Source organism: Doryrhamphus excisus, linkage group LG15 (assembly GCF_037039965.1).
Source record: "Doryrhamphus excisus strain RoL-2023G ecotype Guam linkage group LG15, RoL_Dexc_Guam_v1.1, whole genome shotgun sequence".
Lineage (NCBI taxonomy): Eukaryota > Metazoa > Chordata > Actinopteri > Syngnathiformes > Syngnathidae > Doryrhamphus > Doryrhamphus excisus.
In genome coordinates, this window is record NC_136371.1 from 18,480,374 (window position 1) to 18,498,445 (window position 18,072).

The window sequence follows — 18,072 nt, forward strand, 5'->3', positions numbered from 1 at the left end:
CGGGAAGGTGTCTCCACACTTTGAACACGTGGTGTAAAGAGAATAATGATCAATATTTGAGCATCATCACTTCAAACCAATTCCAAACGCCAATAGTCGAGGTGAGAGTCAGGTGAGGTTCCTATTCAACTCAGTGAGGGGTTAATTCCCCGCGTGATAGGATCCACCAATCAGAGGCCGCCACTCCGCGGAGAGCCCGCCCCCTCCCCCTGCCTGTCAGACCCATCCCGGTGTTTTGGACGGAAGCGAGGAAGACTTCCTGCCGCGAGGACGTCTTTTCCTCGCAAGAAGACACTTCCTTTCGTGGACCGTTTGGCTTCTGGTGGATTCTAGTCTCCGCGGGAACGCTGTTTATGCGTGGGAGATCTCCCGCGCTATGACCTCACCTCCACCGGGATTCACTTTCCATCGTGACGCCGAGACTTGTTGTTTTCTTCCTTCGTCTTCTTCTTCTTCTTCTTCTTCTTCTTCTTCTTCTTGCCAACCTCGGCAGCCTCCAGCTGACCCTCCACTGCTTTTTGGCTCCCCGTTGATGCTTTGACGTGATCGGAACCGCAAGGGACCACCGGAGACCACCTCCGCCAGTGGGTCGGGTGAGTCGACTTGTGGGTCAGACGTGAATGAATGCGCACGCACACGCACACGCACCATGTAACACAAAATAATCATTTAGCTCACTCACAGCTAGCACAGTGAGTTTCTATTTATTTGTATTGATTTTATTCTGGAATTATGGACAAACAATATTCACAGACAAGTAAAATGCCTTTACAGTAAAGTAGCTTTCCAATTAGCTCAAGCTAACTAGCAAGAAACATTTAACTCCAACTCAGACATGGAACGTCAGTGAAAGTGGAAGTTAGGGTTAGGGTTAGGGTTCACCCTAACCCTAACCCTAACCCTAACCCTAACCCTAACCCTAACCCTAACCCTAACCCTAACCCTAACCCTAACCCTAACCTGGATCCAGTATTGATTGGACGAGGATGCTTCATTGATTGAAAGAAGATCCAGTATTGTTTGAAACAGGATCCAGTATCTGTTGAAACGGGATGCTTTATTGATTGGAAAAGTATCCAGTATTGATTGAACGAGGATGCGTCATTGATTGACTCAGGATCCAGTATTGATCGACATACTTCCCCAAACAAACGTCCATAGTAGAGTGCAATGAAGATGAAATATATTCCTTCCAGCCGCCTCCTCATTTGCCCCCCCACCCGTGGCTGGAATTGTTCCCGAGCAAAGCGAGGCATCGCTTTACGCTTTTGTGAGATCATGGTTTGATCCCACCCGTGTCCCACTTTCCTTTGGGTCAGACGAGGATGAATTGGCAGCTAGCGTGGAAGACATATTGGAATGGCTGCACCAGCATTACTATTACTTGTACTAGCACAAGTACACCATTGTTACTATTTCTAATACGGTACGATTACTATTACTAACACGAGCAGAAGCTGTGTGATCGTCCATGGGGGGGCTTTGAATATTTCATGTGACGGATACTAAACTGGTGTGGCCCACTTTTACTGCTAATTAGTGACCGGCACCACCTGTTCACACCTCTCCCACCCGCCCTACTTCCACTCCACACATAGCAAACATTTGCAGCACAATAAACGTTGTCATCGTCTTATCCATGTCATCAGACGTCATAGTCATGCCTCCTTCGTGGCCTTCATGCATTCATTGGTCGACTGTGTGTGTATACTTTCTATACCAGGATAGAAAATACACCTTTTATAGAAATGCACCTTTTAACACTATTAGAGCCCTCTAGACATGACATAACACCCCTATAGTCGCCTTCACACTCCTATTACCTGATACAGTAGCCATAATAAAAAAGTAAGACATAGAAAACCTGTTTGGCACCTTCTAAATACACTTTTTAAGATGATTAGAGCCCTCTAGACATGACGTAACACCCCTATAGTCGCCTTCACGCTCCTATTACCTGATACAGTAGCCATAATAAAAAAGTAAGACATAGAAAACCTGTTTGCCACCTTCTAAATACACTTTTTAAGATGATTAGAGCCCTCTAGACATTGCATAACACCCCTATAGTCGCTTTCACGCTCCTATTACCTGATACAGTAGCCATAATAAAAAAGTAAGACATAGAAAACCTGTTTGCCACCTTCTAAATACACTTTTTAAGATGATTAGAGCCCTCTAGACATGGCATAACACCCCTATAGTCGCCTTCACACTCCTATTACCTGATACAGTAGCCATAATAAAAAAGTAAGACATAGAAAACATGTTTGCCACCTTCTAAATACACTTTTTAAGACGATTAGAGCCCTCTAGACATGACATAACACCCCTATAGCCGCCATCATTTTCTGAGAACAAAGTCAATAAATGTGAAGTCAAAGTGGTTAAGAAGAAAAAAAGGCAGCATTTTAGTAAGTCGGAGTTGAATGAGAAGCAAATAAAAGTAAATGGAGATTTAGCAGGATGAGTTGAAGGTAATAACACCAGGAGAATAAAGGTACTTCATCCATGGTACTCCACCTGCCACCTGTCACCTGTCACCTGTCACCTGTTGGCTAAATATGCAGAAGAACAGGGGCGGTGCTGGGGTCTGGGCGAGTCACGTGACTTCCTATCTGAACGTGCTATCTGACGGATGCTCGGCGGAGACAAACAGAGGAGCGCTTGTGTCCTTCCCGGCCTGACCGACCACTTCCTGTCCCGCGGCGTTGGGAAGGCTCCAGGGTGACAGAGGCCACTCATCCCCGCTCAATCCGGCCTCTGTGGAAAGACCACCACTTGGTTCCCGTTGCTGTGTGTGTGTGTGTGCGTGTGAAGAAAGACCCCTCTATGCGTGCCATTGTGGCCACGCTGCAGCTGGGCCTGCATGTTGACATGTTCATGCACGAGATGCTGCATCCGTTACTACTACTACTACCATTACTACTACTACTACCATTACTACTACTACTACCATTACTACTACTACTACGACTACACAGCGAGGGCCTCATAGTGTAAAAGACGCTATTTCCATATACCATACCATATTTTCCATATACCGTTACCTGGTGTAGATACAGTAGATACCGTACAGTAGATACCGTACAGTAGATACCGTACAGTAGATACCGTACAGTAGATACCGTACAGTAGATACCGTACAGTAGATACCGTACAGCAGATACCGTATGCCGCGTGAACACATCTCAGCTCTCGACTCGTCATGTCTGAGATTTGAATATGAAAATGCGGTCGGGCTGAAACAAAGAGGCCGTTTGGGAAAGAGATAAGGTGACATCTCGTACCATCCGCGTCTCACCCGGCTCCCCCCGTGCATTCCTGCCGTGGGCCGTGCGAGCGGGAGCTGCGTTTCGACTCGCCTCGTCATTCCTGGCGGATGAGTGCGCCATGCCGGGGAATGTCACGGCACACACACACACACACGTATGTGGACATGTTAGCTTGACTGGACCTGCATGCTCCCCTCCCCTCCCCCGTGCACGTACACCCGTGTGCACGTACCTGACATGACTGACGTCCACATGTCATTAACGCTCATTAACGCTCTGTATCATTGACTTGATTTCATATGGTTCATATGGTTTATCGTCCATGAAATCGTTGTTCAAACACCAACATCAGTGGCGCCACCTGGCCCAGGTTCCCGGGGTAAACCGGCCCGGATGGCTTCTCGCCGAGCCTCAATCCCCAAATCATTTCATGCATGTGGTAGTCTGATTAGGAAGGGCTGGGACCTTTCTTGCCGAACATGAAATTCCTGCGTAAGCTTTGAGACAGCTGCTGCAGCTCCGACGAGCCGGCCGTGAGCCATGTCATGTGACGTGAAGGTCAGCTTAGCCAACAAAAGGTGCTTTCAACGCAGAAAGAAAAGCTCCAAACAGCGGCCGCTCCGGCCAGGCTGGAATGTGGCAGGAATGCTTGAGCGGGATCGGCGCAGATGAGCTCACCTTCTTTGGCTTTCCACGTATCGTGTCGGGGGCCGAGGGAGGGCGGGGTTGTTGGGATTTCTTTACACGCCAAACATGGAGGCGCTGTGATATACTCTACTCTACTCTACTCTGATACTCTACTCTACTCTGATACTCTACTCTACTCTGATACTCTACTCTACTCTGATACTCTACTCTACTCTGATACTCTACTCTACTCTGATACTCTACTCTACTCTGATACTCTACTCTGATACTCTACTCTACTCTGATACTCTACTCTACTCTGATACTCTACTCTACTCTGATACTCTACTCTACTCTGATACTCTACTCTACTCTGATACTCTACTCTGATACTCTACTCTACTCTGATACTCTACTCTACTCTGATACTCTACTCTGATACTCTACTCTACTCTGATACTCTACTCTGATACTCTACTCTACTCTGATACTCTACTCTACTCTGATACTCTACTCTGATACTCTACTCTACTCTGATACTCTACTCTACTCTGATACTCTACTCTACTCTGATACTCTACTCTACTCTACTCTGATACTCTACTCTGATAATCTACTCTACTCTGATACTCTGCTCTACTCTGATACTCTACTCTACTCTGATACTCTACTCTACTCTGATACTCTACTCTACTCTGATACTCTACTCTACTCTGATACTCTACTCTGATACTCTACTCTACTCTGATACTCTACTCTACTCTGATACTCTACTCTACTCTGATACTCTACTCTACTCTACTCTGATACTCTACTCTGATAATCTACTCTACTCTGATACTCTGCTCTACTCTGATACTCTACTCTACTCTGATACTCTACTCTGATACTCTACTCTACTCTGATACTCTGCTCTACTCTGATACTCTACTCTGATACTCTACTCTGATACTCTACTCTACTCTGATACTCTACTCTGATACTCTACTCTACTCTGATACTCTACTCTACTCTGATACTCTACTCTGATACTCTACTCTACTCTGATACTCTACTCTGATACTCTACTCTACTCTGATACTCTACTCTACTCTGATACTCTACTCTGATACTCTACTCTACTCTGATACTCTACTCTACTCTGATACTCTACTCTACTCTGATACTCTACTCTACTCTGATACTCTACTCTACTCTGATACTCTACTCTGATACTCTACTCTACTCTGATACTCTACTCTGATACTCTACTCTACTCTGATACTCTACTCTACTCTGATACTCTACTCTGATACTCTACTCTACTCTGATACTCTACTCTACTCTGATACTCTACTCTACTCTGATACTCTACTCTACTCTGATACTCTACTCTACTCTGATACTCTACCAAATTGTCCATCGGCATGAATGTGGGTGGGGTGGGATTGGCTGGCCACCAGTCCAGCTGGGATAGGCTCCAGCATGCCCCCACCCTGATGGATGGATGGATGGATGGATGGATGGATGGATGGATGGATGGATGGATTTCCATAATATTACAAATGACAACTTTATTTTCTTTTGTTTCTTTGTCAGAAAAATGTTGACTTTCATTAAGAAAAAACCACATCCTTTTTTATAATGTTTCAACTTCATGTTATTCAAATCACATTATTATTCATAATATTATATTTTTTTTCATTTCTTTTGTTCCATCATTTTGACCTAATTCTCATCAAATTACATCAGTTTTTTTCCATTTCAACTTTCTTTCATTTTAAAGGTACATTTTCTCTCACAATGTTCCGACGTTATTCCCAACGTATTCGGCCGTGGGGACACTGGCATTCGACAAGGACTCACCCAATAAACGCTGCTGTTTGTTGAGAGCTGTGCGGTTAGACCGGTCCGTCCTGCCTTGTCATTGAACACACACACACACACACACACACCCCCCACACACACACTTTCATACTGTTAGGAAATAGATGGTGATAACGAAGAAGCAGCATGAATGGATTACATGCAGGGAATTAGGATGAAGGCATGTCCTCTAATCCTCCGTGCATATCAATGATAGCAAGAGGACAGATGGTCTCCCACGCTGCACTCATCCAAAGAAAAAACAAACAGGTTGCCTGTTTGACCGCAAGCTGACAAACCGGTCCTCCGCTTCCACTTTGTTGTGTCAATAAATCGTTGCCACCTTCACTTTTTTTAGACCATCCAACCCGTCTCCTGTCAAAAATCTTTGCAATTGATGGATATTGTCACCATGTAGCACGATGTAGCACGATGTAGTCCTCTTATGATCACCGACCACGGACTCAATCTGTTAGCATGACCTAGCATGATAGTGCTAAGTCTTTATGTAAGTGTCTGGCTATGATAATGGATACAATGCTATTATTCTAATGTTGGGATGCTAACACCTAGCATGATAGTGCTAAGTCTTTATGTAAGTGTCTGGCTATGATAATGGATACAATGCTATTATTCTTATGTTGGGATGCTAACACCTAGCATGATAGTGCTAAGTCTTTATGTAAGTGTCTGGCTATGATAATGGATACAATGCTATTATTCTAATGTTAGGATGCTAACACCTAGCATGATAGTGCTAAGTCTTTATGTAAGTGTCTGGCTATGATAATGGATACAATGCTATTATTCTAATGTTAGGATGCTAACACCTGGCTATGTCTGGCTATGAAAATTGCTAAAATTGTACAACTAATGTTAGGATGCTAACAACCAGCATGTGTTTAGATATGTAGTATGTGTCTGGCTATGATAATGGATACAATGCTATTATTCTAATGTTAGGATGCTAACACCTAGCATTATAGCGTCTTTATATAAGTGTCTACTTATAAAATTGGCTAAAAATGTTAGTATGCTAATGTTGGCATGCTAGCAGTGTTGACATGGTAAGGTTAGCATGCTAACGAAAATGTAAATGTAAAATAAGTGGTGTGAAGTGAATGGAGTGAGGTTCCCCAGGATATGGTCGTTAGCATGCTATTAGCATCCTCTGAATTTTGGGCCTTTTTGAACCAAAAAAAGAATGTTTGTTGTAAATACTGCAAGTTTATGTACAGAAAAAACTCTGATTGTTGTAGTGGAAGGAGTGAGGTTCCCCAGGATAGAGATTTATCTTTGGTACCTTCTTTGTTGGACCCGGGGGCCTGGATGGCTTGGCTGCTGGTTCTCTATCTTTTTAGATTACTGTAGATCATATCATATTTCATATTTGAAGTTATCAACCCCTTTTACAGCAGCGTGAATTTTCTTCTCCAGGCCTCACAATGGGGGGTTCCAAGAGTAAGGCCAAGGAAGCGAGTCCACGCACTGTCAGCCTTGATGCCCATCTGGGCTCCGGGGGAGGCGGCGGTGGCGGCGGCCACCACCTGAACTCCGCCCACCAGGCCTCGACACCCGGTCGCAGCAACACGGTGGATGTGGGGCTGGGTGGCAACCAGACCATGAGTCCCAATGCTGAGCTGCCCCTGTTTGGAGGCGTGGACAACAGCAACCTCAGCACCTCCGGCAGCAGGATGACGCTCGCTGGTGAGAAGCTTGAAATGGTTGGCAAAAACAGCTGTCACTTTGCAACATTAAAGTCCAAATATTATGGGAATAAAATCATAAGGTGGTAAATAAAAATACACAAAAACAGCTGTCACTTTGCAACATTAAAGTCCAAATATTATGGGAATAAAATCATAAGGTGGTAAATAAAAATACACAAAAACAGCTGTCACTTTGCAACATTAAAGTCCAAATATTATGGGAATAAAATCATAAGGTGGTAAATAAAAATACACAAAAACAGCTGTCACTTTGCAACATTAAAGTCCAAATATTATGGGAATAAAATCATAAGGTGGTAAATAAAAATACACAAAAACAGCTGTCACTTTGCAACATTAAAGTCCAAATATTATGGGAATAAAATCATAAGGTGGTAAATAAAAATACACAAAAACAGCTGTCATTTAACAACATTAAAGTCCAAATATTATGGGAATAAAATCAAGAAAGTTTACAGAGTTGAAAAAAAAACAGCTGTAATTTTAACATAAAAAAATCAACTGAAAAACACGTTAATCATAATTTTATCAGAATAACTGGAATATGGAATATTATGAGGAAAAGGTGTGCTAGTGTAAAGAAGTAAATGTCATTTTAACAAGAATGTACAGGAAAAAAATGAACAGGAAAAAAGTTGTCATCTGACAAGAAAAAAGTCATAATTTTCCTTTGTAGTATTAAACTTGAAATATAAATAATAAATAAAGAAATATTAAGAGAAAATAGTCGTATTCCAACAAGGAAAAAAGTTGCTATTTTATGAAAAGAAAAAAATACCAGAATTTTTGGAAGTTGTAATATTAGGAAAAAGAAAACAATGAATGAAATTGCAATTTTGGGAAAAATAGATAAAGATATAGATGGGAAAAATGTCATCATAGTACTGAAATAAACAGCTGTCATTTCATAACTTGAAAGTCCAAATATTTAAAAATATTATGGACGTTTTAATATTTGGAAAAAGCAGTTCAGGTGTCATTTTCCAATAAAATAGTCAAAATACAGTATTATGAGATTAAAGTTGCAGTTTTAGGGGATAAAGTCCAATTATGATTGTAATAACAATATGATATGAGAGTATATGGGGGGCAAAAGGGTGATGTGTTATGTGGCTTGGGGTTAGGGTTAGGGTTAGCCGAGGAGACCAAGGTTCCTTCCAAGACCCTGGAGGGGCCCACATTCCACCCCTGAAGAAAAGTTGTCTCCCCGCAGGAGGCGTGATGACATTCGTGGCGTTGTACGACTACGAGTCGCGGACAGCTTCCGACCTGTCCTTCAGGAAGGGCGAACGCCTGCAGATCGTCAACAACACGTAAGGACTATTTCATCCTCGTATGAATATGGCAACACGGAACTCTGCTGGCTTTGGATCCAGGTCACACAGGGGAGTCCAAAGCCTGACCGGGGGGCCTTCTACAGGAACATTTTTTTGTCAATATTAAGTGGGGAAAAAGATGACGAGCAGGTTGAAATATTTGCAGAAACAGTAGAAATGTTATGTCAAACATAAAGTCCTCATCTTCAGAGAACAATAGCATAAAGTTGATTCATGTCATGTCGGAAATAATATGAAAACGTAAATGAGCAATTTGAGCAAATGTGGGTTATATTGAAATGATAAAGTCAAAATATTCCGAGAATAACGACAATATTGGGAGACAAAAAGGAGAAAAGGTTGATTGACCTGTCACGATGTGAGCGTGCGATGGCGTCACGTGCTTTTAACTCCACCTTCGTCATCTCTCTTCTGCCATCCGCCATCCCGACCTCTTTTCCAGGCGGAAGGTGAACTGCAGGTTTGTGAAGCTGCGATGGAACGCCATGTCAATCAGGGTGCTTTCACGCCAGCGCAATTCACTTCATTTTGCATCCAACCTGAACCCCCCCCCACCCCCCCCACCCCACACAGCGACTAGTAGAGGTGGGCAGTCCTGCACATTCTGCTCCCCCACCCATTGCAGGTGATGCGTAATTGGCATAAGTCACGTGATATTCTAAAAATAGAATAGAATTTTGAAAAAGCACATGGAAAGAACATTTAAAAATGTCATTTTACAATTGAAAATATGAAGAGAAAATGTCATTTTACCACAATAATGTGAGGAAAAATATCACAAATTAGTAGCATTTGTGGCAATCTGGCATCATGTGGACATCTGCATGGATCCGCCCACCTCTGCCAGGGATCTGGATGTGGTCCTCATGAGATGATTCAACTTGCGTTGCGCTCGCATGGTGTTGAACACGCAAGCGTAAGCCCTCCTCATCGTCATGCCCGCGCTCGTGCACTTCACTTACCCCTTCACTTACCCCTTCACTTACCCCTTCACTTACCCCTTCACTTACCCCTTCACTTACCCCTTCACTTACCCCTTCACTTACCCCTTCACTTACCCCTTCACTTACCCCTTCACTTAATAATAATCATACATTATCTATAGCGCTAGCGTATAGCGCTTCTCAGAGTACTCAAAGACGCTTAAGTGACTTCCCCATTCACTTAACTATTCCTTACCCCTTCACCTACCCCTTCACTTACCCCTTCACTTACCCCTTCACTTACCCCTTCACCTACCCCTGCACTGACTTTGTTAACATTACATCATCACATTATGGAGACCAGACAAAGATATGTTATGATAATAACATATTCACTGACTTTGGTTTTTGTCGTGCGCTCAGGTGGATGCTACTCATCACATTATGGAAAAAACAGAAAAAGCTATGTTATGACAATAAAGTCAAAATATTATGGGAATAAGTCATCATTTGTAATATTATGAGGAACAATAATTTTTAGTTCCATAGAATGTAAATATTTAAGAAAAAAAACTTGCAGCAATATAGGACCAAAAACATGTCATTTTATGACAAAAAAAAGTAATAATAAATAATAAAGCTGAAATATGAAAGAAAACTGTTGCATAAATGGCAAAAACAGCTGCAGTTTTACAAGAATAAAGTCCAAATATGAAGACGGAAAAAGGAGGATGTTAGCAAGAAAAAAATGGCAATTTCCCAAGAATGATGTAGAAATATGAAACATTGAAGATAATTGATCATTTTGAAAGTTATTTGAAAGAATAGGAAGTAAAATGATTGAAAAGTTGCATCGGGGGAAAAGTTTTCTTCAGTTGTAGTATTATGACAACCAAAGTACACAAAATGAAGTTGGGAGATTAGTTATGATGTTATGGGAATAAAGTCCAAATAGTACAACAAGAACATTTGTGAAGATTAGTGAGGAAGGAAGGAAGGAAAGGAAGGAAGAAAGGAGGGAAAGGAAGGAAAGAGACATAGTGAAGCCAGTAAAGTGTTTTGGATGCCTTGCTCATGGCCATTTTGGTACGTCTCACCCGACACGCTCCCCCTGCTGGCGGCGGCGGCGGCGGCGGCGGCGTCTTCGTGGAGTGACGGCGTGCGTTGTCGTTGCAGGGAGGGCGACTGGTGGCTGGCACGCTCCCTGACCACCGGAGAGAGCGGCTATATTCCCAGCAACTACGTGGCTCCGTCCGACTCCATCCAAGCGGAAGAGTAGGACATCTTTCTCTTTGGGAGTGCGTCTGTCTCGCATGGGGGAACACGTCCGTCCCTTTCGCTCCCTTTCTGTAGCGGGCACGTGCCCCCATGCTTTTGTCTCCTTCTACCTTCTGCTGATGCTAAACTAATTCCTTCTGTCCACGCCTCCTCGTCTCACCTTCTCCTTCCTTTTCCTGCAGTCATCTCAAACTGACTGCAGATTCCAGGTAAGACGCTACCATGGTGACGTGTGTGTGGGTTCTTTGCTTGTGTTTGAGCAGCAACCTCCAGAAGCGCCACCTTCACCTCCATGTGCTCCTTCGTGTGTCTTCTGTCATCTATCTAGGTGGTACTTTGGCAAAATCACGCGCCGCGACTCCGAGAGGCTGCTGCTCAATCTGGAGAACAGAAGAGGAACCTTCCTGGTGAGGGAGAGCGAGACCACCAAAGGTGAGGCGGAACCTCCCCGCCGTAGCTCCCATTTTTATTCTGGCTTGCCAGGACTTCCAGTAGATGGATTCGCATGATGTGAATGGCACGCGCATGAATTCCAATGTACTGTGACATTGGGGAAATTGTCCGCCTTGGTCGTGGCGATGGTCGTGTCACAGTCTTGTGCTGCACGAGTGCTGTCGTCAGCAAAGGAGCTATGGTTCTTTGGGGAGAGAAAAGGTCATTTCCCGCATGTTTTGTGACATTCTGAAAATCAGTTCCCTTTGGCAGTGGCGGCCTCCCTGTCTTGGGCTGCACGAGTGCTGCCGTCAGCAAAGGAGCTATGGTTCTTTGGGGAGAGAAAAGGTCATTTCCCGCATGTTTTGTGACATTCTGAAAATCAGTTCCCTTTGGCAGTGGCGGCCTCCCTGTCTTGGGCTGCACGAGTGCTGTCGTCAGCAAAGGAGCTATGGTTCTTTGGGGAGAGAAAAGGTCATTTCCCGCATGTTTTGTGACATTCTGAAAACCAGTTCCCTTTGGCAGTGGCGGCCTCCCTGTCTTGGGCTGCACGAGTGCTGCCGTCGCAGGGGGAAAAAGATGAACTCCAACATGTGTTGTAGCATTGAGCAAGAAGAAAATGTGTGCTTGGTTTGCCATAAGTCAAAGTGTTAGGGATCCACCTCCATTCCGTGTCAGTCGCTCCAAACGTGTTCCAACAAGAATGGCGAGGAGAACCACAGCAGCAGGCCTCCAAGGAGAACGCTATGGCGGATGGGAGACCTGGTCCACAGGCCTGCAGGACACACTCCACCCTTTCAATTCAGCCGTTGATGGTGCGCGTGTGTGTGTGTGTGTGTGTGCGTGTGTGTGTGTGTGCGTGTGCGTGTTTGGGCCACTAGCTGCTTGAAATGAGGAAGAGGAGCGTTCAGGGACTGGCTGAGAAGGAGCAGAGTGGCGCCGGGTGAGCCAGACGGAATTAGGTCAGCGTGGAGACGGGGCCTGCATAACCACGGGTCGTATCGCCCACTTTAAATATGACAAGCCGGGAAAGGCATGGCCTGGGGGGGGCGAGGGGGCGGAGTTGAGATGGCTGAGATCGCCCTCTGGTGTCCTCATGAGGAACACCAGGATATGGACTCGCTTACATGCCCTGAAAAGTGACGCAATAATTAGTCCAAAAACCAATGAGCAATTCCAATCAAGGCGGGCGAGATACTGGATATTTTAGGACCCGATATGTTTATGATATATATATATATATATATATATATATGATAAGTTTAGCGTAAGTGTTCCATTTCCTGCGTGTCTTTGTGCAGGCGCCTACTGTTTGTCAGTGCTGGACTACGACAACACCAAGGGCCTCAACGTGAAGCACTACAAGATCCGCAAGCTGGACAGCGGCGGCTTCTACATCACGTCCCGCACGCAGTTCGGCACCCTGCAGCAGCTCGTCAATCACTACCGCAGTGAGTGACAGATGATCTCATATCAAACATTCCTGCTTTTCATGGATTGGAGAAGATCAGTGACAGCAAGCATATTCCAAGTTGGGGTGTCCAAAGTGCAGCCCTTGTTAGCCCTTCAAATATAAAATAGCATTCCAATAGTATCACATCATAACACCAACAATGTTCCAATCAGCAGTCATTTCAATGAAAAAGATGAGCATAAAAAGTCATGTCGCTAATCAGAACGTGACAAGAATAAAGTCAATATTAAAGTCTTCATTATTCCTGGAATAACGTTTGACAGGAACTAAGAAAAAACTATTAATATGATGAGGAAAAATCATAAATATTCCATAAAAATGCTATTACTTTGAGAGTTATTATGGTGATATTATGAATAAGAACAAGCAAATAAAGCATATTATGGGTGTAACGTAGGACTGGTTGCCATAGTAACGTGTCATGTCGGCAGAGCATTCAGACGGACTGTGCCACAGCCTATCAGACATCTGTCCCGTGCTGAAGCCTCAGACTCAGGGCCTGGCCAAGGACGCCTGGGAGATCCCCAGAGAGTCTCTTCGTCTGGACCTCAAGCTCGGACAGGGGTGCTTTGGCGAGGTTTGGATGGGTAAGCGAGGCCCGGCATCGTCCGGCGGCGGTCCCGCTTCATTTCCCTGATGGCCTCTTTTATGTACCAGGAACGTGGAACGGTACCACCCGGGTGGCCATCAAGACCCTGAAACCCGGCACCATGTCCCCGGAGGCCTTCCTGCAGGAGGCCCAGGTCATGAAGAAGCTGAGGCACGAGAAGCTGGTGCAGCTTTACGCCGTCGTGTCCGAGGAGCCCATCTACATCGTCACCGAGTACATGGGGAAAGGTCAGCGTGGCGTGGTATCGGCCTGATCGTACCGACATGATGATACCGCCGTGCTATCGTACCCACGTGGTGTCTGCGTGATCGTACCGACATGATGATACCAACATGGTATCATACCAATGTGGTATCAGCATGATCATACCGATGTGATGATACATATGTGGTATCGTACCGACATGGTGATACCAACGTGGTATCGTACCGACGTGGTATCTGCGTGATCATACCGACATGATGATACCAACATGGTATCGCACCGACGTGGTATCAGTGTGATCATACCATGTAGTATCGTACAGACATGTTATCATCGTGATGATACCCACATGGTGATACTGATGTGGTATCGTACCAATGTGGTAGCGTACCGATGTGGTATCATACTGATGTGATATCAGCGTGATAATACCGACGTGGTATTAGTGTGAAAACGGCAACTTGATGATACTGACATGGTATCATACCGATGTGGTATCAGTGTGATGAAAACGACATGATGATACCGATATGATGATACTGATGTGGTATCAGCGTATTGATACCGACATGGTATCAGCGTGATGGAATCAGCATGATGATACCAACACGATGATACCGATGTGGTATCAGCATGATGGTATCAGCATGATGGTATCAGCATGGTGGTATTAGCGTGATGAAAACGACATGATGATACTGATATGATGATACCGATGTGGTATCAGCATATTGATACCGACATGGTATCAGCGTGATGGAATCAGCATGATGATACCAACACGATGATACCGATGTGGTATCAGCATGATGGTATCAGCATGATGGTATCAGCATGATGGTATCAGCGTGATTATACCGACATGATGATCCTGATGTGGTGTCAGCATGATGATACCGACACGATGATACCGAAGTGGTATCAGCGTATTGATACCGACATGGTATCAGCGTGATGGAATCAGCATGATGATACCAACACGATGATACCGATGTGGTATCAGCATGATGGTATCAGCATGATGGTATCAGCATGATGGTATCAGCATGATGGTATCAGCATGATGGTATCAGCATGATGGTATCAGCATGATGGTATCAGCGTGATTATACCGACATGATGATCCTGATGTGGTGTCAGCATGATGATACCGACACGATGATACCGAAGTGGTATCAGCGTGATGAATCAGCGTGACGATACCGTACGGTGTACCTTCTGCTGGCAGGTAGCTTGCTGGACTTCCTGAAGGGCGACATGGGGAAGATGCTCCGCCTCCCTCAGCTGGTGGACATGGCGTCACAGGTCAGCACTAAGACCGTTTCATTGTTGTTTTTATTATAACAGACCATCACTCTTTAGATGTGTTGTATTTATGATTATGATGTCATTTATATTTATATTTTTATAATAATAATGTTACGAGAAAAGTCTACAAATATTCTCATTTTAGTAACGGAGCTGAAATATTGAAGAGCAATATACGTATATTTTTTCCCAAATTTTATGAGCATAAAGTCATTGGACTTTATGAATTAATATTAATTTGGACTTTTTATCTCTTCATTTTGATGTTTGACCTCATATTTCATAATTCTGACTTTTTATCTCATAATTCTAACTTTTAATCTCATCATTTTGACTTTTTAATTTGATCATTTGGACATTATTTCTGAATCCCATAATTTGGACTTTTTCCGTGGTAATGATGACTTTTGGTCTCGTCATTCCCACTTGGGACCGTGGAGCTCGGTCGGGGTAACGTACGAACGCCATGTTCCCCAGATCGCTTCCGGCATGGCGTACGTGGAGCGGATGAACTACGTCCACAGAGACCTGCGTGCCGCCAACATCCTGGTCGGGGAGAACCTGGTCTGCAAGGTGGCTGACTTCGGCCTGGCTCGCCTCATCGAGGACAACGAATACACGGCCAGACAAGGTAAGCTCGCTTCTCCCTCGCCGCCGCCCCCCCCCCTCCGACTCCCGTGACTGACGCCGCCGCCCGCCGCCAGGTGCCAAGTTCCCCATCAAGTGGACGGCTCCCGAGGCGGCTCACTTTGGACGCTTCACCATCAAATCGGACGTCTGGTCGTTCGGCATCCTGCTCACCGAGCTGGCCACCAAAGGACGGGTTCCCTACCCAGGCAAGACACCCCATACTGGGGCTTCATTCCTCAGCATTCCTCGTCCGTTTCCTCCTCACGATATTCACAATATTCCCAACAACTTCATTTGGTTGGGTTGCTTTCTCATAATATGGCAGCTTATGAATGCATGAACAATCTGCTATTTTTCATTTCATCATCACAAATACAAAAGAATGACTACTTTTTATTTGTGGATACGCGTGTTTTGTCACAAATAAACTTCCAAAATAAGAGGAGGAAAACAACAATATTCAGTCAAAATAATGTTAAAATAATATTAAGACAAAAAGGCTCATATTTATTTATGTTAGGATTTATGAAGAAACCTTTTTTATGCTTTTTTTAGAAGTCTGAATATTTTTATATATATACGTATAATGTAAGAACAAAAGGTCTTATTTGTGGGAATAGTTTCCATTACCATGAAAATCAGGACATTTTAGCAACACAACTATGAATTTATGAATGAACTATGAATCACAACAATGTTTGATTCCAACTTTATGCTAGAAAAACCTGAAGTGACATGACAAGTTTATTCCTGGCAAATTGGGACTTTATTCCCTCTGAATATTTGGGCTGCCCGTGTCTCCCCAGGGATGGTGAACCGTGAGGTCCTGGACCAGGTGGAGCGCGGCTACCGAATGCCGTGCCCGGCAGAGTGCCCCGAGTCCTTACACGAGCTGATGCTGACCTGCTGGAGGAAGGAACCGGAGGAGAGGCCCACCTTCGAGTACCTGCAGGGCTTCCTGGAGGACTACTTCACCTCCACCGAGCCGCAGTACCAGCCGGGGGAGAACCTGTGAGGCCGGCGGAGTTTGGCGCCCTCCTGTGGACGCTCGTCAGCTGACACACGGGTTCGCTGAAAGGTGGCCTTGGTTTTTGTCCTCGGGAACCTTGGCGCAAGGTCCGATCGTCATCATCATCATCATCATCATCATCATCACAGCACAGGCGGCAGGTAAAGCAGGGGTGTCCAAAGTGGCGCATTGGAAAAATGGCATTTCACAACAAAAAAGGCTCTTTAGGTTAGCATCAAGTCAGGGATATTATGAGGAAAAATAATCTCATTTTAGCGGCATAGAGTTGAAATATATATCCTTTTTAATGTTGATATCGGGAGAAACAAACAAAACACAACAAAGCTCTCAGTCGTAGTTGTTATCTGACAAGAATATAGTATAAAATAAAATAAAATATCATGGAAATTAAGTCATTACGGGAAAATACAATAAAGTTGAAATAGCTGGAAAAATTCAAAATTTATTTTTTTAATTATGAGAAACAAAACAAAGTCAAGTTGTCAATTTTGGAAAATAAGCTTGAGAGAAAAAGTTGAAATATTATGAGAATAAAGTGCAAGAGTGCAAACGTGAGGTTTGGACTCCCCTGCTTGCTTCACAGCATTTCCATCCAAAGCAGGACAATCCTATTTTTACATTTGACAACAATACACTGGAATTGTTCAGGAGACGGCTGCACGGTGGTTGAGTGGTTAGCACACAGGTCTCACAGCTAGGAGACTGGAGTTTGATTCCACCATCCGTCTCTAGGTGCAGTTTGCATGTCCCCCCCCCCCCCCCCCGTGCATGCGTGGCTTTTCTCTGGGTACCCCCCCCCCCCCATTCCAAAAACATGCTAGGTTAATTAGCCACTCCAAATTGTAGGAATGTGGGTGGGAATGGTTGTTTGTCTATATGTGCCCTGTGATTGGCTGGCCACCAGTCCAGCTGGGATAGGCTCCAGCACCCCCACCCTTGTGAGTATGAGCGATAGAAAATGAATGAATGAATGTTCAGGAGACACATCGAGCATGCAATGCCCGACCTTAGCCAGCAGGGGGCAGTGCAGGAAGCCCTCCAAAACATTGACACGTACCCAATCTTTTGTAAATATACTCAATGTTCATATTTTGTATATACAGTCTGTCATCTTAATAATTTATTTCTTTCCCTCAAAATAAAAATGTACGATGTTATTCTTGTAACATGCGCGTTTATGTTGGTATCGTAAAGCTTATTTTTCGTTCAAATGTGGATTATATATCCAACTTAGTTTTCCTAACATGAACTTTTTTCTCATGATGTGGCACACTGAAAAGTAAAAAGGTTAAAAATAACAAAAAAACACTACAACGGATTTCTGGGAATTGAACAAATAGTTGCGTCACGTTGCACATTTATTTATGTA

At 44.2% G+C, this 18,072-nt stretch overlaps 1 protein-coding gene across 5 annotated transcripts; it reads left to right on the forward strand.

Moving 5' to 3' along the window:
• The first annotated feature begins 220 nt into the window (after positions 1 to 220).
• src (SRC proto-oncogene, non-receptor tyrosine kinase) lies at positions 221 to 17,505 on the forward strand. Of its 5 annotated transcripts, XM_078796455.1 has the most exons (14): positions 224 to 593; positions 7,185 to 7,454; positions 8,691 to 8,790; positions 9,257 to 9,274; positions 10,914 to 11,012; positions 11,198 to 11,224; positions 11,344 to 11,447; positions 12,749 to 12,898; positions 13,353 to 13,508; positions 13,579 to 13,758; positions 14,964 to 15,040; positions 15,521 to 15,674; positions 15,748 to 15,879; positions 16,480 to 17,504. In XM_078796455.1, the coding sequence occupies exons 2-14, from the start codon at positions 7,193 to 7,195 to the stop codon at positions 16,686 to 16,688; spliced, it is 1,668 nt and encodes a 555-aa protein (XP_078652581.1). In that variant the 5' UTR covers positions 224 to 593; positions 7,185 to 7,192; the 3' UTR covers positions 16,689 to 17,504. The 5 variants fall into 5 exon arrangements, with proteins under 5 accessions (XP_078652585.1, XP_078652581.1, XP_078652583.1 ...); XM_078796457.1 differs by lacking the exon at positions 11,198 to 11,224; XM_078796456.1 differs by lacking the exon at positions 9,257 to 9,274.
• Positions 17,506 to 18,072: the final 567 nt, after the last annotated feature.